General features: G+C 46.0%; 1 protein-coding gene across 1 annotated transcript in view; it reads right to left on the bottom strand.

Annotated features, from left to right (window-relative positions):
- Positions 1–23,227, bottom strand: part of LOC139226155 (eosinophil peroxidase-like) — an 85,156-nt gene that overhangs the window by 43,790 nt on the left and 18,139 nt on the right. The window contains exons 5-9 of the mRNA XM_070856795.1: positions 13,156–13,331; positions 12,198–12,330; positions 10,862–10,991; positions 9,590–9,796; positions 8,072–8,426 (exon numbers count right to left, since the gene is read on the bottom strand). Of these exons, the coding sequence (XP_070712896.1) occupies positions 8,072–8,426; positions 9,590–9,796; positions 10,862–10,991; positions 12,198–12,330; positions 13,156–13,331 (1,001 nt within the window). The remainder of the gene's footprint in view (positions 1–8,071; positions 8,427–9,589; positions 9,797–10,861; positions 10,992–12,197; positions 12,331–13,155; positions 13,332–23,227) is intronic.

Here is a 23,227-nt window from a genome sequence, read left to right as displayed (position 1 = left end):
GTAATCGCGTGGTTTTGCCAAAAAAAGGCAGGGAAACGTTTATACGCGACCTACGCAATACCTACCCAAGCATTGTCAGGTCACATGTTTGGTGGCCCGACATTGACTCGGACTTGGAGTCATGCGTGCATCAGTTACAACACTTGCTCGCAACTGAGCAATGCACCAAGGGAGGCTCCACTGAGTCTGTGGTCATGGCCCTCCAAACCGTGGTCCAGGATCCACGTAGATTTTGCCGGCCTCTTTCTAGGAAAGATGTTTTTAGTAGTTGTGGACGCTTACTCCAAATGGATTGAATGCATAATCATGCCATCCACATCTACAGCCACCATTGAAAGCCTCCGGGTCTTGTTCGCCACCCTGGCTTGCCCGACGTCCATGTCAGCGACAATGGACCGTGTTTCACCAGCTCGGAATTCAACGAGTTTATGACCAGCAATGACATCAAGCATGTCAGGTCTGCTCCGTTTAAGCCCGCGTCTAAAGGTCAAGCGGAGCGGGCAGTCCAAACAATCAAGCAGAGCATGAAACGTGTGACGGACAGCTCCCTGCAGACCCGCTTGTCTTGCATTCTGCTCAGTTACCGGATGCGACCCCGACAGAATTGTTAATGAAGAGAATCCTCAAAATCAGGCTCTCCCTAGTCCACCTGGATCTTAATGATCACATGGAAACCCGGCGACACCGGCAGAACATGTACCACGATCACGCGGCTGTTTCACGTGACATTGATGTTAATGACCCTGTGTTTGTCCTGAATTACGGTCATGGTCCCAAGTGGGCAGCTGGCACTGTTTTTGGCCAAGGAAGGGAATAGGGCGCTTAAAATCAAACTGTTAAATGGCTAAACATGCAGAAAGCATTTAGATCAGACCAAGTTGTGATTTACTGACAACCAGGAATGACTTGAAGAGGACATCACCATCGACGATCCACCAACACACACCCAACCAGCAATCGACCTCGCTGTCAATCATGAGGATGAACCCACCGTTCCAGACAGTTCGGTCAGACCAGCCACGGTATAGTGCAGCAATGGTCCGGACAACTCACACACACCAGGGTTTGAACTTAGACGATCAACCAGGGAGCGAAGGGCTCCAGATCGCCTCAACTTGTAAATAACTTGTACTGAAGACTTTTGGGGGTGGGGGGGGGGGGGAGTGATGTTATGTATGTAACTGTGTAATACTTGCCACCAGAGGGCACGACTGTTGGAGTCCTAATGGTCACCTGCACACATGTGCAGGGTCAGTATAAAAGTTTGGCTGCCATGTTGTTTAGGCACTCTGGAGTTGTAATAAAGAAGACTAAGGTCACACTAAGTTTAGCTCATAGAACTCAGCCTCGTGGAGTTCTTCTATACACAACAAAGGGAATAGTGAGTAATGTAGATATATATAGATGATGAAAGATGGGAGGAGGCTCAAGTGGAGCATAAATGCTGGCATGGACTGGTTGGGCCGAATGGTCTGTTTCTGTGTTGTATATCCTATGTAATCCAACATAAGGTGCGGTGGTTAGACTCTCTTGTTGGAAATGGTCATTGCCTGGCCCTTCAAGGCTTGAATATTACTTGTCACTTATCAGCCCACTCAATAACATCTGTCTATTGCTTACTTTTCATTCTTTTGAAAAAGGGTACTTCTACCCTCATTTCTCCATAATACTCAGTAACATTGGGTCCATAAAAGAAGAACTATGCATTGCAGCATATACTGTATGGTGGCTCTTAGGAGGCATAATTGGATCTTGTTCCCATTTACGAGGGGTGAAAAAGAGGAGGCCAGGAGTTCAATTTCAAGAATCAAACACACACATCCAAATAGCAACAGAAACATCTCTGACACCATATTGGTTTGGGCACTGTAGAGATAATTCTGACATCAGCCTAAAATAGAATGTTAGGCTGCATAAATATCCTGATAATATTTGTCTAATATTTGTTTTAGGACCGCTTTCCATCAACTAGCAGAACTTCCCTCGCAAGCTCCGGCTCGTTGTTGCATTTCTACAGCCGCCTAATCAGCGGTCCTTAAAGGGTCAGCTTGAAGCTGCTGAAGCACAGGTAAACTTTTGGCTAAATTTTTTTTAACTTTCCTTAATGTGGAGCCAAGAGGAATAGAAATATATATGGAGCAATTTACAGTGCAGAATGAGGCCATTTCGGCCCATCGTGTCCGCGCCGGCTGACAAAGAGCCATACGTCCCTCGGTCAGCAGCCCTGAAGGTTACATATAAACCTATGAACAATGAACAATGGCGGACAGGTAAAGAATATCCGGCCCAACCAGTCCGACCCCACACAAAACGCGATACCCCATGTATCACAACATTTTAAACTCCGCCCCACCTGGAGCCATGCGATCTCCTGGGAGAGGGAAAAAAACAGATAAAAACCCAGGCCAATTGGGGAAAAAATTCTGGGAAAATTCCTCTGTGACCCATCCAGGCAATCAAAACTATTCCAGGAGATCACTCTGGCCGTATTAGATTCCCTGAAGTACTTACCATCGTGTCTGCACCAACCAACAAGAGGTTATCCAGTCTAATCCCATTTACCAGCTCCAGGTCCATAACCCTGCAGGTTACGGCACTTCAAATGCCCATCCAAGCACCTTTTAAATGTAATGAGGGCTTCCACCTCCACCACTTTTCCAGGCAGCGAGTTCCAGACTCCCACCACCAAGGGCCCTTGCTAGCCACTATATTCAGGCCCCTCATTGAGGTGTACAACATTTTGAGGTCTCCTCTCAGCCTCCTCTGTTCCAAAGAGAACAAACCCAACCTATCCAATCTGTCCTCATAGCTAAGATTCTCCATTCCAGGCAGCATCCTCGTAAATCTCCTCTGCACCCTCTCCAGTATAATCACGCCCTTCCTATAATAGTGACCAGAACTGCGTGCAGTATTCCAGCTGTGGCCTAACCACAGCAGGGAGGTTATGCTTAAATTATACAATTTAAGCATAACCTCCCTGCTCTTGTATTCTATGCCTCGGCCAATAAAGGCAAGCATTCCGTATGCCTTCTTAACCACCTGGCCTGCTACTTTCAGGGATCTGTGGTCAAGCACTCCAAGATCCCTTTGTTCATCTACACATCTAAGTGCCCTACCATTTAATGTGTATACCCTTTCCTTATTAGCCCTCCCCAAATGCATTACCTCACACTTCTCCGAATTAAATTCCATTTGCCACTGCTCTGCCCACCTAACCAGTAGATTGATATCCTCTTACAGTCCATGACTTTCCTCTTCATTATTAACCACACAGCCAATTTTAGCGTCATCTGCAAACTTCTTAATTATACCTCCTATATTCAAATCTAGATCATTGACGTATACCACAAAAAGCAAGGAACCCAGTACTGAGCCCTGCGGAACCCACTGGAAACATCTTCTCAGTCACAAAACCATCCATCAGCCATTATCCTTTGCTTCCTATCTCTAAGCCAATTTTGGATCCAACTAACCACTTTGCCCTGGATCCCATGGGCTTTTACCTTCATGGCCAGTCTGCCATGTGGGACCTTATCAAAAGCTTTGCTAATGTCCATATACATTACATTGCACGCACTATCCTCATCGACCCTCCTAGTTACATACTCGAACAATTCAATCAGGTTAGTCAAACACGATTGACCCTTAACAAATCCTTGCTGACTGTCCCTGATTAATCCTTGACTTTCTAAATGTAGATTTATCCTGTCCTTCAGGATTTTTTCCAAGAATTTTCCCACTACTGAGGTTAGGCCGATAGGCCTGTAAATACTTGGCCTATCCCTTTCTCCCTTCTTAAACAAGGGTACACATTAGCAGTCCTCCAGTCCTCCGGCACCATGCCTGAATCCAGAGGACTGGAAAATGATGGTCAAAGCCTCTGCTATTTCCTCTTTTGCTTCACTCAACAGCTTGGGATGCATTTCATCCGGGCCTGGGGACTTATCCACTTTCAAAGCTGCTAAACCTCTTAATACCTCCTCTCTCACTGTTTATTTCATCCAGTTTCACACTCCTCCTCGATAACAGTTTCCTTTGTGAAAATAAATGCAAAATATTCATTAAGAAGCATACCTACATCTTCCGCCTCCACACAAAGATTACCCTCATGGTCTTTACTAGGCTCTACCCTTTTTTTAGTTATCCTCTTGCTCTTAATATATTTATGGAACATCTTTGGGCTTTCCTTGATTTTACTTGCCAAGAATTTTTCATGCTCTCACTTAGCATTCCTAATATCCTTTTTAATTTCACTTCTAAACTTCCTATATTCCTCCAGGGATTCTACAGTATTTAGCCGTTGGTATATTACATAAGCTTCCCTTTTTTTCTTTATCCTCCCCTGTAGGTTCCTAGACATCCAGGGGGCTCTAGAGTTGTTACTCCCACTCTTTTTCGTTAAGGGCACATGTTTGGCCTGAGCCCTCCGGATCTCCTCCTTGAATGCCTCCCATTGTTCCAACACTGATTTACCTTCAAGTAGCTGTTTTCAGTCCACTGTGGCAAAATCACTTCTCAACTTAGCAAAGTTAGCTTTTCCCCAGTTTAGGACTTTTATTCCTGGTCTATACTGGTCCTTATCCATAACTACCTGGAATCTGACTGAATTATGGTCATTGGCACCCAAGTGCTCTCCCACTGATACCCCTTCCACTTGCCCAGCTTCATTTGTTAAAACTAAATCCAGAATCGCCTCCTCCCGTGTTGGGCTTGTACCAAACTGACTAAAAAAGTTCTCTTGAATGTATTTTAGGAATTCCGCATCCTCTATACCCTTCACATTATATTTGTCCCAATCAATATTAGGATAGATGAAATCCACTACTATTACGGTTTTTGGACTTCACAGAAATTTGCTTACAAATTTGCTCTTCTATCTCCCTTCCACTGGTTAGTAGTCTATAATACATGTCCAGCAGTGTGATTGCCCTTTTTTATTTTTCAGTTTGACCCATATGGCCTCTAACATAAAAAAGGAGGGAGAGAGAAAACAGGGAATTATAGACCGGTCAGCCTGACATCGGTAGTGGGTAAAATGATGGAATCAATTATTAAGGATGTCATAGCAGTGCATTTGGAAAGAGGTGACATGATAGGTCCAAGTCAGCATGGATTTGTGAAAGGGAAATCATGCTTGACAAATCTTCTGGAATTTTTTGAGGATGTTTCCAGTAGAGTGGACAAGGGAGAACCAGTTGATGTGGTATATTTGGACTTTCAGAAGGCATTCGACAAGGACCCACACAAGAGATTGATGTGCAAAGTTAGAGCACATGGGATTGGGGGTAGTGTACTGAAATGGATTGAGAACTGGTTGTCAGACAGGAAGCAAAGAGTAGGAGTAAATGGGTACTTTTCAGAATGGCAGGCAGTGACTAGTGGGGTACCGCAAGGTTCTGTGCTGGGGCCCCAGCTGTTTACACTGTACATTAATGATTTAGATGAGGGGATTAAATGTAGTATCTCCAAATTTGCGGATGACACTAAGTTGGGTGGCAGTGTGAGCTGCGAGGAGGATGCTGGGAGGCTGCAGAGCGACTTGGATAGGTTAGGTGAGTGGGCAAATGCATGGCAGATGAAGTATAATGTGGATAAATGTGAGGTTATCCACTTTGGTGGTAAAAACAGAGAGACAGACTATTATCTGAATGGTGACAGATTAGGAAAAGGGGAGGTGCAATGAGACCTGGGTGTCATGGTACATCAGTCATTGAAGGTTGGCATGCAGGTGCAGCAGGCGGTTAAGAAAGCAAATGGCATGTTGGCCTTCATAGCAAGGGGATTTGAGTACAGGGGCAGGGAGGTGTTGCTACAGTTGTACAGGGCATTGGTGAGGCCACACCTGGAGTATTGTGTACAGTTTTGGTCTCCTAACCTGAGGAAGGACATTCTTGCTATTGAGGGAGTGCAGCGAAGGTTCACCAGACTGATTCCCGGGATGGCGGGACTGACCTATCAAGAAAGACTGGATCAACTGGGCTTGTATTCACTGGAGTTCAGAAGAATGAGAGGGGACCTCATAGAAACATTTAAAATTCTGACGGGGTTAGACAGGTTAGATGCAGGAAGAATGTTCCCAATTTTGGGGAAGTCCAGAACCAGAGGTCACAGTCTAAGGATAAGGGGTAAGCCATTTAGGACCGAGATGCGGAGGAACTTCTTCACCCAGAGAGTGGTGAACCTGTGGAATTCTCTACCACAGAAAGTTGTTGAGGCCAATTCACTAAATATATTCAAAAAGGAATTAGATGAGGTCCTTACTACTAGGGGGATCAAGGGGTATGGCGAGAAAGCAGGAATGGGGTACTGAAGTTGAATGTTCAGCCATGAACTCATTGAATGGCGGTGCAGGCTAGAAGGGCCGAATAGCCTACTCCTGCACCTATTTTCTATGTTTCTATCCCTCCTCACAGCTTTAATTGTTTCTTTTATCAATACCACGATCCCCACCCCCCCCACCCCCCCCCCGCACCTTTTACCCCACTCTCTGTCCTGTCTAAAAATTCTGTAACCAGGAATATTGAGTTGCCAAACCTGTCCCTCTTTCAGCCATGTCTCTGTAATGGCTATAATGTCATACTCCCAAGTGTCGACCAGTGCTCTCAGCTCATCCGTCTTATTCGCTATACTCTTTGCATTGAAGTGTATACCACTTAGCACAGGAAGACCTCCTTGATTACTACTTACTAACCTTTGTTTCCTCTGTCTTACAAATTCACTTTCTACATTCTTGCTTTGCAATTTCAGCTTTACTTCCTTCCCTGAATTTTTTCTCAGGTTCCCATCCCCCCTGCCATACTAGTTTAAACTCTCCCCAACAGCACTAGCAAAACTCCTTGCGAGGATATTGGTCTTGGCGCTGTTGAGATGCAACTCATCCGGTTTGTACAGGTCCCATCTCCCCCAGAAGCTGTCCCATAATCTCAGGAATTTAAAGCCCTCCTGCACCAACTCTCCAGTCACACATTCATCCTCTCTATCCTTCTATTCTTGTACTCATTCGCACGTGGCACCAGTAGTAACATGGAGATTAATAGAAGTGGGCTTCCTGCCTCCACAGCAATGCCACTTCCAGCTCCACTCGGATCTGCTCCCGATTGCCTCCACGACCTACCTGGGAGCCGCTGCTGGCATCGCCGATATTCATCCTCACTTCACTTGCAACTGGCCTTATTAAAATGAAGCCTGAGGCTCAATTTCGATCAGGGCTTAGCCTATCTGTTCCATCGCAAATCAATCTCCACCCCGTCGAGTTATACAACAGACAGTGACACATATACATTTTGTTTAGTTTACAGCGGAGTGATACATCCTTTCACCACTATGGCACCTGGATGGGGGTTAATCAAATATTTGAGTCAAGAATATGTAGATTCAAGGAGGTGTGGGTGAGGCTGTTTGTTGAAATTCATGAGTGAATTGGAAATTTATTTTTAATGCCTTTGCAATGTGCAAAATATTTTTGGATAGGCCAGGAACAGTCAATGAGAGTGAATTCTACAAGGAATTTCTTTAGCTAAATGTCATTTTTGTGATTGCACCTATAAGAAATGATTTTAAAGAGAAGCTCTAGGGATCAGTTTACTTTGTTGTAAAATCTGATTAGTTCCTGCTTACATGGCTCTACAATCTGAATGGTTGAAGTTTCCGACTCTGCATAATCCCAAGAAGAAATCACAGTGCAGTGCTACACAATAGCCCTGAAATTCCACAGGGGATCCTGAGAAGCAGCTTTAAACAGCTGAAAGCATGGTTTAAGTGAGAGACCGGTAGATCCACTGTGGAACTTGGGGAAAATAACCTAGAAATTGGCACGCCTCTTTTCCTGCCTTTACCAATATGGCCACTAGCACATTTCCGGCATGGGATGTGCGTTCAGCCCATGACATTGGATGCTTTGGCGTCCGTTTTAAGCCTGTCAACCAATTTCTAGGCAAATATCTCCTAACATCTTTCATTCTCAGTTCCTCGAATGTGTCTTAAACAAATCGGGGTGCAGTTGTTCATGTGAAAGGAATGACCCGTTTGAGGGTGACACGTGACAGGATTTCTTTATCCAGCCGTTACTCACCAGCTATAAAACATGGAGTTGAATTTTGACTGATGACACAGCTTTCCCCCATTCTTCCACAAAGGTTGCTTGAAATGGTGTTAAAGGGTAAATATTCTAGTCCATTGTCAGAGAATTCTTCATTGACAGCCAACAGGCCGAGTTCGTTGGTGAGGTTTCTAATTTTGTTGGCCAGACACGCTGTGCTGCCATAGACGTCATTCATATCGAGGAAAGTGGTGAGGGCATTGATCTGCTGACGAGTGTTAACATCGCCAAACAATGAGCTCAGCTCACCACTGCCACATGCAGGAGCCGATCGGAAGAAAGGCATGCACTTCTTAGTATCCTTGATCCTGGTGTCACATCGAGGTATCTGACAGTAAGGGTCCAGAACATGTTTAGAAATAGTTAGTCACAAACGGTTCTAACAGGATGAAGATAAAGAAGATTAAGGCTCAACAGGTTAGTGGTGGGTTCGCTGGTTAGACTGTAAACTGTGAGACTGTTTAGGAGTAGAACACAGAGTGTGATGGTAAATGGAAGAAGCTCTGTCTGGAGTCTATAGGTGAAAAATTAGGCTATGCAACTCCAGTTTTTCAGGTGCTAAGCCTCCAATTTGGTGAGCATGAAGCAAGTTAATTAAAACCAAGATGTGCACTGCCCGCCATATCAATCAAGATAAAAAAAGTGGTGTGCAGTGCAAAGATCCATCTAATTTTTTTGGTGCGCGGTCGCATCAAACTCGCTGCACAGTATATTTCCAATGGCAGCAGCTAATGAGTGGTCTGCGCAGGCTCTCCCAATTGGTGCATGACCGCACCCCTTTGGGGAAGCATTGGGCCGATGCCTACAACTGAAACAGGCGTTAGATCCTCTGCAAATGCAAATAAGGGGCCCGATGCCCGTTTGATGCTTCCACTGCAAAATTAGTCTGCCTTGAGGCAGCCGGCACCAGCTGCGCTCAGGAAAACCAGGCCTACATGTGGCCTATCAGACTGCGCTTATAGGGACCGACAGTTAAGCCGCAAACAAGGTAAGTTTTTTAAATATACTTAACTGAATGTGGAGCCAGGTGAAGCACAGGTGCTCCTCCCGATCCCACATTCAAGGATCGCTGCCTGCTGACGAACACCAATTTCCCCCGACCAATCACTGCTGATCCCCGCAGCTCTCCCCTCCCAATGAACCCCGATCCAATTGGAGCCCCATCTGCCAGCTCAGGTGGATGAAAAAGATTCAGTGACACTATCGTGAGAAGCTCAGGGAGTTTTCTTGCTGTCCTGAAAGGTCTTTGTAAATTAGCTCCCTCTTCCTTAACCACATGAAGAATTTTTAACCTATCCTGGGGAACACAATCCCTCAATGAACACCACCAAAAACAGATAATTTGGTCGCTTATTAAGTTATTTTTTGTTGGTCTTTTATGTACAATAGCATATAGATAGATTGATGATCCAGGATTTCTTTCGTACTATCCGGGGCAAAACATCAAAAACTCAAACATTATATCAGAATGAAACCGAATGGAGGTCTCACCTTAATTGGGAAACAAGGACTTTTCTGAACACAAGTTGTTCCACAGTTGATGCCATCATTGAAGGTTTGGAGGCTGCCAGATACAGGGCTTAAACTCGTGTCGTGAACAATCCACTGACCCCACTGCATTAAAAAATTACTTGTTTCTAAATCCAAGGGCACATTTTCATTGGGTGTTTGCAAGATTCTGTTAGACACCTCTCGGACCTGGAGTAGAAGTATAAAACATTCAATACAAAACAAGACAAGGCTTATCCATCATTGGTTCATCTTTGTTGCACTGCTCCTCTGTGACATGTTAACACTTATGGGGCATTGAGTAAAGCTGAAGACATCATAACACCATTAAGAACAGTGCAGCTCCAGAAATACCCAACAAGCGATGGAGATGTTTTTTATCCTGTCTCACCACTGGGTCATTTCATACACCAATCAACATTGCAGCCTTTCCAAGTGAGGCTGCCAACTTAAAGCCAATTACCACCATATTAAAGAGCAGTTTTGTGCTATGTATCTGCACCCACTAGGAACTGGGTTGATTCTATGCAAAGATAACTCAAAGAAATGTTGCAGGATGAAAAGAGAGCAGCGATATTCATCCTATCTGACTGGGTTTTATTTAACACTAGGTGAAAGGACACTGTACTAATGCACTTCACTGCCAGTCCCCAGTATTGTGGGGTTCAGTACAGTTGATAGCTAATCAGAAACTGCTTTTCTCACCACAGTGAATCTGATTTGTTTCTAAGAACATAAGAAGTAGGAACAGGTATCGGTCATATGGCACCTCGAGCCTGCTTTGCCATTAAATATGATCATGGCTGATCATTGACCTCAACACTTTCCCGCCCGAATCTCGTATCCCTTGATTCCTTAGAGTTCAAAAATCTATCGATCACAACCTTGAATATACTCAATGACAGAGCATCCACAGCCCTCTGTGTGAAGAATTTTCTCCTCATTTCAGTCCTAAATGGCTGACCCCTTATCCTGAGACTTTGCCCTGTAGTTCTAGACTCTCCAGCCAGGAGAAACAGCCTCTCAGCATCTACGTTGTTAAGCCCTCTCAGAATCTTATATGTTTCAATGAGATCATCTCTAATTCTTCTAAACACCAGAGAGTATAGGCCCATTCAATCTCTCCTCATAGGACAATCCTCTCATCCCAGGAATCGATTGAGTGAACTTTCGTTGCACCGCCATTAAGGCAAGTATATCCTCCCCTAGGTACAGAAACCAAAACTTGTTTCTGTCTGATGTGTGAACAGTTACCAGTGGCAGATGGAATCCAGAATATAATTTGCTTGGAGTCCAGCCCAGTGGAATTGAAACTCCATCCTCATAGCGAGCTGGGAGCCATCGGGCGAGCGGTGTGTTGGATGCTCCCAGGCGAGGCTTCCTCCTGCAAATCAGGAAAACAAAACATTGATTTATTTTCCTACAATGCACCAGTTTACTAGGACAGATGTGTCAATGGTGGATTTTTTGAGGTTGTGAGGAATGATGGCATATTTGCAAAGGTTCCCCCTCTCTTACAGAATAGCTAAATCACCTCTCCTCAAAAAACACACCGTAAACCCCTTAGTCCTTGCTAACACCCATTTCCAAAGTCTTTGAATGCACTATTGTTGTTGTTATTTGGTTTAAGAACTGTTATTACAATTATTGGTTTTAATCCAGTGTGTGTAGATTGTGTGGGTGCAAGTTTATCGCTGTTACTATTGGGTTCAGTGTGTGGATTGTTTGGGTGCAGGTTTATCACTGTTGCTATTTTTTTTATTTGTTCCTAGGATGTAGGCATTACTGGCAAGGCCAGCATTTATTTCCCATCCCTAATTGCCCTTGAGAAGGTGCTGGTGAACTGCCTTCATGAACCATTGCTGTCTGTGGGGTGAAGGTACTCCCAAAGTGCTGTTAGGGAGTCCCAGGATTTTGACCGGGCGACAATGAAGGAACGGCGATATATTTCCAAGTTAGGATGGTGTGTGACTTGGAGGGAAAATTGTGGTCCTGTGCCCCTGGTGCCCTCTCCTTCTAGGTGGTAGAGGTTGCAGGTTTGGGAGGCACTGTCAAAGAAGTAATGGTGAGTTGTTACAGTGCATCTTATAGATGGTACCCACTGCAGTCACAGTGCGCCGGTGGTGGAGGGTGTTAATGTTTAAACTGGTGGATGGGGTGCCAATCAAGCAACCTGCTTTGTCCTGCATGCTGTCGAGCTTCTTGAGTGTTGTTGGAGCTACACTCATCCAGTCAAATGGAGAGTATTCCATCACACTCCTGGCTTGTACCCTCCAGATGATGAAAAGGCTTTGGGGAGTCAGGAGGTGAGACACTTGCCGCAGAATACCCAGTCTCTGACCTGGTCTTGTAGCCACTGTATTTATGTGGCTGATCCAGTTAAATTTCTGGTCAATGGTGACCCCTAAGATATTGATGGTGGGGGATTCAGCGATGCTAATGCTTTGAATGTGAAGGGGAGGTGGTTGGACTCTCTCTTATTGGAGATGTCCATTGCCCGGCCCACTTTACCTTTAATAAATATCAGAATGAAAATAGCATTTAATGAATGGCTATATTTATTTAGCAGTTAAGCTCAGTCAATTCCTACTTGTTGTTGCACTCGGAAGTGAAGGTCCTATATCGGTTTGACCAACAGTCGTCTTTACAGACTGGGGGCTGACGTATGGCTCGACAGCCTGTGACATGTGCAATGGTGTCGAGGTCACTTGCTGTTAACAAATCTGCAAGATACATACACCCATTATCAGTTCTAATCATTGACAAATTCATGCACAAGTTGTTCAATAATCTCACAGTCTGTGATAGGAGGACCAACAACAGCTAGTTAATAAATTCCTGCCCCAACCATGTCCCCGATACTGTAGTAGTGCAGATGCTCACTACACCCCACGTTGTATGGTTGTGTGTTTGCGCTGCAGTATGGCCAGGTGTTGTGTGACTCTGGCTGGTTTGATCTTTGTTCCACCCAATTACTCACATGATACACTTTACCTGTTCTCAAACAGGCTGCTTAATTGGAAATCATGTGTCTGCACAGCTTCTCACATTGGAGAACTGGTGGAGCTGACACACACCACCTTGTCTGATAGTCAAGCCCCTCACAGGATATCCACCTTCTTTCTACTCTTGCTGCTGCTGAAAGAGATTGAATGTGACAGCTTCCATCAACAGCAGACCGACTGCAGGGCAGGTGTCTGAAACATGAAGGCAAGTCTTGAACTGAAGAAATCAATAAAATGTTGGGTGATTTGCCTGAGGTCGGGCAGAACAAGAAACTCTCGGTTATACTGAGTTCAATCACCAGCGCTATCCTATCCTGTTTCACCCCCACCCTGACCCCTGTCTGCACCAGTCCGTGCAGACACTGCTTTTGTGAATGGAACTTATCTTGACATGGCTCAGTTTGTTACACATCTGCAAATTCACAGCAATATCCGGCACCAACCCATCCGAGAAAGAGCTCGGTGGTAATGAGTCAGGGAGACTGGGCCGACAAAATCAGCAAGTTTTTCCTGTAGGTTTCCCTCATCTGTTTCTAAACTGACCTGATGCATTTAATGAGCGTTTGTGGACTCGGTGAACATTGTGTTGGATGAGGCTCAGTGCAGTTTCCATGTACTCCGCAGATCGCACTGCAATCCTGGTCTCTGCCAGAGGGTGCTTGAAGAAGCGCAGTAGGTCACTTGGAGTCAAGGATCTTTTGCTCAGCTGCTCTTTTTGGCTGGAAAAGGATAGGCTCAGATTAGATGGAGATATCAGTCAGGAATTCAGTTCATGACCCCGCTGCTGGCTTCATCCCGCTGTACAGAATGAACTTACCTTAATGGGGCCTATTAAGCCTGCCCAGCACGTTACCTAGCTCAAAGAGATGATATGGTTCTGGTGATGTAACTTCTGACACATTTTAAGCCGGGATCCTTAAAGGGACCCTGGCCACATAATTTTTTAATTCAATATAACATAGTGGATATTGAATCTTTACTGTACGTTCATAGAGTTATATATGAGTGACAAATAAATATTTAAATACAATTATCATAAAGTAATATGACTATCTACAAATACAATCAACAACAATTTAAAAAGTACATTGTGAAGTTATTGATGCTTTTGTCACAAATCTATAAACTGTGTCAGTAACTGGTACAAATAAAATATGTGCGTGTGTATAGGTATTGCATAAAATTAATCAGATTTTACATGTAATTGTAAAATGCGTGGATTTACAATCTTATGCAAGTTAAGCGGAATCCCTGATAAACAGTGTAAGTGCTGCTTACAATGTGTTTCTGGGAATTCTGCAGCTCTTCCGTTGAAGTTAACAATGAACAAATGAAAGAATCTCCACAGACATTCACCCTAAAGTCTCAGATTGAAAAATGAAAGGAGTCATATTCAGGGACTGAAAGCAAATTGAACCAGTGGAATGAATGATGAGAATGAAATTGTTATGGTTGATGAATTGATTTAATGTATAACTGGACAATCAAAGTGATAGGTCCTTACTATACAGTATAAATGCACACGAGACCCATGCTTGAGAGAAGGCCAGTCTGTGATTCCTTAGCACTCAAGTGATGAAGGTGGGTGGATCTTCCCCTTTTGTACCTGAATGTCCAAGTTAGGAGTGTCTCCCACCTAGTGGTCATTGTTCTCACAGTGTACAACTTAGATCAGATTATACATGGGTTACAATGCTGGTTGAATACATGACATCACCTCCCCCCCCAAAGTCTTATTGGGATCACAGGTTGAGTCTCTCTGGTGGTTTAAGCTCTCTTGTAGAGCGCCTGAGTTGGGGCTCCGGTTGTTGGGCGCTGGCCTGAGTGTCTGCTGTTTGCAGTGCCTCAGGCCTATCCAGACTGCCCACAGTGATTGGGCTCTCCTCTCTTTGGTTCCGGTGTGCGGTCACCTGTGGTGGAGTGAACTCTACATTGTGTTCTTCCTCTGCTTCTTCTATGGGGTTGCTGAACCTCCTTTTTGTTTGATCCACGTGTTTGCGGCAGATTTGTCCATTGGTAAGTTTAATTACCAGAATCCTCTTTCCCTCTTTGGCAAACACAGTGCCTGCGAGCCATTTGGGCCCTGCAGTGTAGTTGAGGACAAAAACAGGATCATTTTCATCAATACATCTTGCCCTCGCATTCCTGTCATGGTAGTCATATTGTGGCTGGTGCCTGCTCTCAACAATTTCTTTCATGGTGGGTGTATAAGGGATAGTCGGGTTTTGAGCGTCCTTTTCATTCGCAGCTCTGCGGGTGTGAACGAGTGTGGTCGGGATCTATAGGGCAACAGGAAGCATGACAAGCATCTTTGGAGGGAACCCCCTTGGATTCTGAGCATCCCCTGTTTGATTATCTGCACTGCTCGTTCTGCCTGGTCATTTGAGGCCGGCTTGAACGGTGCCGTTCTGACATGGTTAATTCCATTGCCTGCCATGAAGTCCTGGAATTCAGTGCTTGTGAAGCATGGGCCATTGTCGCTGACCATGATGTCCGGTAGACCGTGGGCGGCGAACATTGCCCGTAGACTTTCTACCATGGCAGAGGATGTGCTTGAATTTAAAATGTCACACTCGATCCATTTGGAGTAGGCGTCTACTACAACCAAAAACATTTTTCCCATGAAAGGACCTGCATAGTCCACATGGATGCGTGACCAATGCTTGGCGGGCCATGGTCAGGGGCTAAGGAGGGCTTCCCTGGGCGCATTGCCCAGCTGGGCACACGTGTTGCACCTGTGAACACAAAGATCCAGACCTGCGTCTATCCCTGGCCACCAAACATGTGACCTGGCAATTGCCTTCATCATGACAATGCCCGGGTGCTCATTGTGGAGTTCTCTGATGAACACCTCTCTGCCCATCTGGGGCATGACTACGCGGTTTCCCAATAGTAGGCAATCGGCCTGAATCGAGAGTTCATCCCTGCGCCTGTGAAATGGTTTAAATTCCCCAGGGCATGCCCTGTACGTGGCTGCCTAGTCCCCATTCAGGACACATTTCTTGACTAGAGACAATAGCGGGTCTCTATTTGTCCAGACTTTAATCTAACGGGCTGTCACGGGTGAGCCTTCGCTTCCGAACAGCCATGACCATCTCAGCACCATGCTCGGTAGCCCCTTCAGTGGTGGCTAGTGGGAGCCTGCTGAGTGCATCGGCGCAGTTTTCGGTGCCCGGTCTGTGCCGAATTGTATAGTCATAGGTGGCTAACGTGAGTGCCCATCTCTGTATGCGGGCCGATGCGTTTGCATTTATGGCCTTGTTGTTGGCCAAAAGGGACGTTAGGAGTTTGTGATCTGTCTCCAGCTCAAATTTCCTGCCAAACAGGTACTGGTGCATTTTCTTTACAGCATATACACATGCGAGCGCCTCCTTTTCTACCATCCCATAACCCCTTTCTGCCTGGGACAGACTCCTGGAGGCATAAGCTACCGGCTGTAACTGACCCTTGACATTGACATGCTGCAACACACACCCGACACCATAGGATGACGCATCGCACGTTAACACAAGTTTCTTACATGGGTCGTGTAACGTTAACAGAGTGTTGGAAATATAACAAATTGCGTGCTCTATTAAAAGCCCTTTCCTGGCTGTCCCCCCAGACCCATTCGCGACCTTTGCATAGGAGCACGTGTAGCGGCTCTAGCAGCGTGCTCAATTTGGGAAGAAAGTTAACAAAATAGTTCAGGAGCCCCAGGAACGAACGCAGCTCCGTCGTGTTATGGGGTCTGGGTGCTCTCTGGATCGTTTCCATCTTGGACGCAGTAGGGCTGATCCCATTTGCTGCTACCCTCATCCCCAGGAATTCTACCTCTGGAGCTAGGAAGACGCACTTCGCCTTTTTCAGTCGCAGCCCTACCCGGTCCAGTCTGCGTAGCACCTCCTCCAGGTTGTGGAGGTGTTCTTCAGTATCGTAACCCGTGATGAGGAAGTCGTCCTGAAAAACCACCATCCCTGGAATCGACTTGAGGAAGCTTTCCATATTTCTTTGGAAGATCGCGGCAGCCGAGCGAATCCCGAACGGACATCTGTTGTACTCAAACAACCCCTTGTGTGTCGTGATGGTGGTCAGCTTCTTCGACTCACTCGCCAGCTCCTGGGTCATGTAAGCTGAGGTCAGGTCCAATTTTGAAAAAAGTTTGCCACCGGATAGCGTCGCAAAGAGGTCCTCCGCTCTTGGTAGCGGGTACTGGTCTTGGAGTGACACCCGATTGATGGTGGCCTTGTAATCACCACATATCCTGACCGACTCATCCGCCTTGAACACTGGCACGATCAGGCTCGCCCAGTCACTGAATTCGACTGGCGAGATGATGCCTTCCCTCAGCAGGCTGTCCAATTCACCTTCTATCTTTTCCCGCATCACGTACGGCACCGCTCTGGCCTTGTGGTGTACTGGCCTGGCGTCCAGGTTTATGTGAATCACTACCTTGGCCCCCATGAAAGTGCAGATGCCAGGTTGAAATAATGAGTCAAATTTGTCCAGGATCTGTGAGCATGATACTCACTCCACAGAGGAAATTGCATTGACATCGCCCCATTTCCAGTTCATGACAGCAAGCCAACTCCTCCCCAGTAGTGCGGGACCGTCCCCTGGGACAATCCAGAGTGGGAACCTGTTTTCCGAATCTTTGTGGGTCATGACTACCGTGGCGCTGCCTAGCACCAGAATGATCTGCTTTGTGTAAGTCTATAACTGTGCATCAATCAGCGATAATTTTGGCCTCCTGGCCTTGGACGCCCACAACTTTTCAAACTGTTTGATACCCATCAGGGACTGGCTGGCCCCCGTGTCTAGCTCCATTGATACTGGGATGCCATTGAGGAGCACTTTCATCATTATCGGTGGCGTCCTGGTGTATGAACTGTATATGTGCTCCACATGAACTCGCTGAACTTCAGCTTCCAACGATTTCCCTCAGCGTTCATTTCTGCGGGTATTTTGCTCATCTCTGCAAACTCTGGCTGAGTGTGTGCCTCTACGCCTCCAACATGAGCTGTTGTTGGAAACAAAAGGTCTCTTGCCAGTCGATTGTCTCTGACTGCCCCTGTGACTGTCCTTGAATGCGTCATTAACAGGTGTTGATGGCCCCATTACTGGCCGCATTGTCCCTTGCAATGGCGTGAATCACCGTTCAACTTGCCATTGTCTCCGTCGAACTCTCCCTCTGGGTTCGACTACATGTTGGGACAGGCCTGACTGCCCTTGTCTGCCTGGAGAACTGTGTGCTGCTTTAACAATGTTGAATCTCTGTCCCAACCATTCCTTAACACAATACCTCTCGTCTGTTCTGCTAGTGGCCATGCTCGCGTGGTTTAAATCCCAGTTTCTCGTCGCCATTGATAGGTCCTTACTATACAGTATAAATGCACATGAGTCCCATGCTTGAGAGGTCAGTCTGTGACCTGTCCTTTATTCCTTAGCACTCAAGCGATGAAGGTGGGTGGAGTTTCCCCTTTTGTACCTGAAGGTCCAGGCTAGGAGTGTCTCCCACCTCGTGGTCATTGTTCTCACAGTGTACAACTTAGGTCAGATTATACATGGGTTACAATGCTGGCTGAATACATGACACAAAGTAAACTGTGAGGAAAAACCTGACCAGCAACAACACTAAAATGTACTTAAATTGTATATGTCATTTTTTAATAGTACAGATCAATTCACTGCAATTGCTATAAAAGCAAAATACTGCGGATGCTGGAATCTGAAATAAAAACAGACATTGCTGGAAATCTCAGCGGGTCAGGCAGCATCTGTGGAGAGAAAAACAAAGTTAACGTTTCGGGTCAACGACCCTTCGTCAAAACTGCCGAATGTTCGAAAAGACCACATTCTTCAGCACTGAAAGGGGGAGGGGAAGAAAGAACAAAAGGGAAGGAGCCTGAAATTCAGTACCGCTGGAAAACTGGTGCTCCCCCACCTTTTTGTCGCCATTAGCGCCAAAATTTTTTCGTGGCTGGGCCACCCCATATTCAGCTCCAAAAGTGAACAAATGCGTTCCAGCGCCAAAGTGGATTGTTCAGCTGTGTGGCTGTCTTAATTTTAGCGTTATCACCACTGAGAAATTCAGCATGCAGGTAAGGGTTTCTAATGAGCGGGCCAGGGTTTGCAGTAAGGCCCTGAGGGGGGGAAGTAGTTTGGAAGGATGGCTGGTGTAAGAGGTGCAAAGAGAACCAACAGGTTCACTGATATGGAGCTGGAGACACTGATGGTCGGCGTGGAGAACAGAAGAATACTGTTTCCTGATGTGGGGAGAGCTGGCAGACAGGCAGTACATAATGCACGGAGGGAGATTGCCGGGGAGGTGTCAGGCACATCCATATATGTGAGGACGCACCCTCCCAGGAGGGTGCTGGCCAGTCTGTATCCAGCCCTTCCAGGGTGGCAATGGGTCGACGCCTCCTAGCTCTGAGGTGACGGGGAACCTCCTCCCCCTGCCCCTCCTCCTCTTCCTCCTCCTCGTTCTCAGGTGATACTGCTGGCTCGACCTCCACCGGCTGTCCTCTCATGATGGCCAGGTTGCACAGCCTGCAGCAGACCACGACGATTATGGAGACCCGTTGAGGAGAGTAGTGCAAGGTACCACCAGAGCGGTCCGGGCACTGGAATCTCTGCTTAAGGATACCTACGCACTGCTTGATGATGCACCTGCTTGCTCTGGCACTGCCCTGGGGTTCAACAGAGGAGTGAGCAGCCAAGTGGACAGGGAATATCCCTTGTCTCTAAGCAGCCAACCGCAATCCTGATTCGGGCCAGTGAAGACGGTCGGCACACTGGTCTGGCACAGAATGAATGAATCATGGTAGCTGCCTCCCTTGCCCGCTGCCTGTCTGCACGGTGTTGTTGGCGACGCCTTTTCCTGCGTGCTGCCCTGCTTCTGAGCAGGTGTACCAGGTGTCGCCCTCCCAATACTCCTCCCATTCTCATGATGAACCCTGCCAAGCAGGTCTCTGCAGCCTGCAGGACTCAACTAAAGAGTCATACCTTTCAGGGGTATGTGCAAACCTCTGAGCAGCACTCAGCAGGTTTAATGGAACCAAAACAATTAATAAAATTATGTGAAAAGATAAATACTGCGGATGCTGTAAAATGAAATAAAAACACAAATAATTAATAAAACTATATCAAAAGATAAATACTGCGGATGTATGCTGGAAAATGAAAAAAAACAATAATATGTAATAAAACTATTTACCTACCAAAGGGCCCCAGCAATGTCCTGTTCGAGCATCACATCGAAAACTTCGCGTGGGCACTGCTGGGAAATGTCCTACCCTTTTCCTTGGTGAATTTCACTGTGGTAGTCCCTTTCTAGCAGCCCGCACGCTGCAGAGCTCATCGCTGGAAACCTTCCTTTACAGCGGCTTCACCGTGCCGTTTCTGGAGGAAGTGAACACTGCTGAAATCCTCCCCAAGCTGAATATGGTTCGGGGAGGGAAAAGTACCCGACCGCGGTGGCCAATCGATTTTTTTCGATCACCCGCCCAAACTCTGCGGTAGCCATTCCTTCGGGGACAGTGAATTTCGGGCTCAAGGTCTGTGATAGAGTGGGAGGCAGGAGAGATTAGTGAGACAAACGGGATGATGGGCTGAATTGAAATGGTAATGACAGATGTTAGAAAAAGGTTAAGCTGGATAGGGTGTGAATGGCGGAGTAATGACCAGCTGCCATTAGAGACAAAGAGAAAAAAAAGAGAAGCAAGAAGAAAAAAACGTAAGATGGGGAGGGGGGAAGGGTGCCAAAGATGGCCAGAGGTTACTGCAATTACTGTTCAGTTGGAAGGCAGCAGCTGAGAATGGCCAGTGAAAAATGAATATTGACCAGTAGCTTTTCAAGTAATACAGAATCTCCATCAATCTGTTAACTGATGTAATCAACATGTTTTTATTTTAGTTTGTTTTCCATGCTGTCAATGGGAGCAATGGACACAGAACTCACGCTTCAGGTTGACAGACGTGGTTCCCGAGCTGTGTGAATCCTGTGGCCATGCAGGAAAACTTAAAATGTAGGGGAGGAAAGGCTCTTAAGTGCCTGTAAAGTACCTCATAATTATTTCAATTGGATCCCCCGCTGCTGTAGGTCAGGTCGGCTCCACGCTGATGGATGCACTTATAGGAAAGGCGTGCGGAAGCAAGCTGACTGCAAGTTCCCGACTTTCTGACCCAACCCACCACCGATCGTGCCCACTGCCACCATGGAAAATTCAGCCCATGGTCAATGACTTAGATGAGGGAATCTAGTGTAACATTGCAAGTTTGCTGATAATGCAAAACTAATTGGGAAAGTAAGTTGTGAGGAGGATGCAAATAGGCTGCAAAGGGTTAAGTGATTGGGCAGGAAGGTTGCAAATAGAGAATAATGTGGTGAAGTGTGAAATTATCCAGTTTGGTAGGAAGAATGGAAAAGCAGAATATTTTTTTTAAAGTTGAGAGAGTAGAACATTTTGGTATTCAGAGGGATTTGGGTGGCTGTACACAAATCACAGAAAGTTAAGATGCAGATACAGCAAGCAATTAGGAAGGCAAAAATGGTATGTTAGCCTTTCCTGCATGGAGGTTTGAGTATAAGAGTAAAGAATTCTTGCTTCAATAATACAGGGTTTTTGTGAGACCATACCTGGAGATCTGTATACAGTTTTGGTCTCCTTACTTAACGAAGGATATACTTTCCTCAGAGGAGGTGCAACAAAGGTTCACTGGATTGATGCCTGGGATAAGAGGGCTGTCCTAGGAGGAGGAATTGAGTAGAATGGGTCTATATTCTCTAGCGTTTCGAAGAATGAGGGGTGATCTCATTGAAACATATACAATTCTTAGGGGGCTTGACAGGGTAAATGCTGAGAGTCTGTTCTGTGGAATTCTCTACCTTAGAGGGTTGTGGATGTGCAGTCGTTTATGAGATAGATAGATTGGGCACTAAGGGAATCAAGGGCTATAGGGAGAGGGCAGCAAGTGGACTTAATGCAGAAGTTCAGCCATGAGGCTATTGAATGTCAGTGCGACTCGAGGGGCCATCGGGCCTATTCCTGCTCCTATTGATGAGCAACTCCACAGCACGAAGCACATGGGGGATTGCATGGGGTTCTCCATTTACACAGTAAACAGTAAAGAGAATCTATTTAAAAAGAATCTCTACCAACCACAGCAAACAGAACTCAGATGGAAACTACAGCAAAGTCTCCCAATAAAAACAGGGTTATTTCTCCAGTAAAATGAACTGAGTGGAGGATAGTTACATAATACAAATGATGTTTGTAAAATCAATCCCAGTCACTTACAGCAGTGCGGTCTCCAGGCATGATTGACAGGGGAATTACCCAATCATCTCCATTCTACCGGGAATAGTGGTGTCACAAAATACAGCCATAAATATTTAAAGAGCACAGATATCACAGGGAGCAGTCAGAGTGGATTTAGCAGTAACTGGGTAAGTTTTGCAAGACTCCACTCGTGCTGCGGAGGCTCACCTAATGTGAACACGGATTGAGAATCTGGTGAGGTCAGTGTGTCTGATTTATCGTGCTCCATTCCTGGAAATTCAGGAATGGTGTAAATCTGGCATGCTGACCTCCTCGCATGATGCATCACCTTTTAATGCTGCAAAATCACCCAAACCACCCTACTTTATTCACCCAGCCTTCTCCACACCCTTCCACTGTTATGCTGGGGCATAATTCTGTGTCCATTATCTGATAGCTCAGAACAAGAGAGCTTTCTTATGCGAGTCTAGACAGTGAGTGTGAGCAGACTGTTCAACAATGGCAGGCATCTCTTCGGATCAGTACTGACCCAGAATTCTCACATTCCCACTTTCTGACAGGAATCACTGAGGAGTAATCAGAAGTGGGAATACTGGCTGATTTATATCCTCCCTAAATCTGGGCGACTGGGGCCTATTGTATTTCCCCCACTGCAATATCAGCGATCCATCCTGGGACCCTCCTGGTCTGGATAGTTTAGAACCACATAATGCAGGGAAAGACCCTTAGGAGCTTATTCTCTGCAATCTCCCCAACTCTGCGACAGTGCTACTTTAATTTTTTTTAACATATCAATATAAAGTGAAGGACCTTAACAATGCACCTCACCATGGGCTAGATTTTCCACGTTTTTTGCATGCTTAATGCCCACTTAACGTCCATTTTACCGCTGAAATGGCATATAATGCCCAGATATCACCCAGTTAGCCACAAAATGGAAACTGATGGGCATTTTTCGGAAACTTATCGGCGAGCGTTACTTTCCCCATGTGCGTAATGCCGGGAAAAAATACCACCCGCCCACTTTTTTTTGGGCGGTATCATCAGAATGGGCGAAATCAACGCCCATAATATTGCCCAGTGTTACTTTCCACGCGGAATTAACGCCGAGATTCAATAATACTGTCCGCCCATTTTTTTCTGTCGTAAAATGCACATTTGGTGAAACTAACGCCCAGGAGATCGCCCACTGTCACTTTCCCCATCTCGCACACATATCACCTACAATATCGCTCGCTCAAAAAACCGCCCAGATAAAGTGGAACTGTTCTGAACTAAAGCCAGCAGTGTGGCTGCCATTTTTTAAATCGCAGTTCGCTTCATTCAAAAGGCTGCTTCAACTTCAGGAGAGT

The sequence above is a fragment of the Pristiophorus japonicus genome, chromosome 16 (assembly GCF_044704955.1).
Source record: "Pristiophorus japonicus isolate sPriJap1 chromosome 16, sPriJap1.hap1, whole genome shotgun sequence".
Classification (NCBI taxonomy): Eukaryota; Metazoa; Chordata; class Chondrichthyes; family Pristiophoridae; genus Pristiophorus; species Pristiophorus japonicus.
Note: the sequence above shows the minus strand (reverse complement) of the source record. Positions and strands in the feature narration are given on the sequence as shown.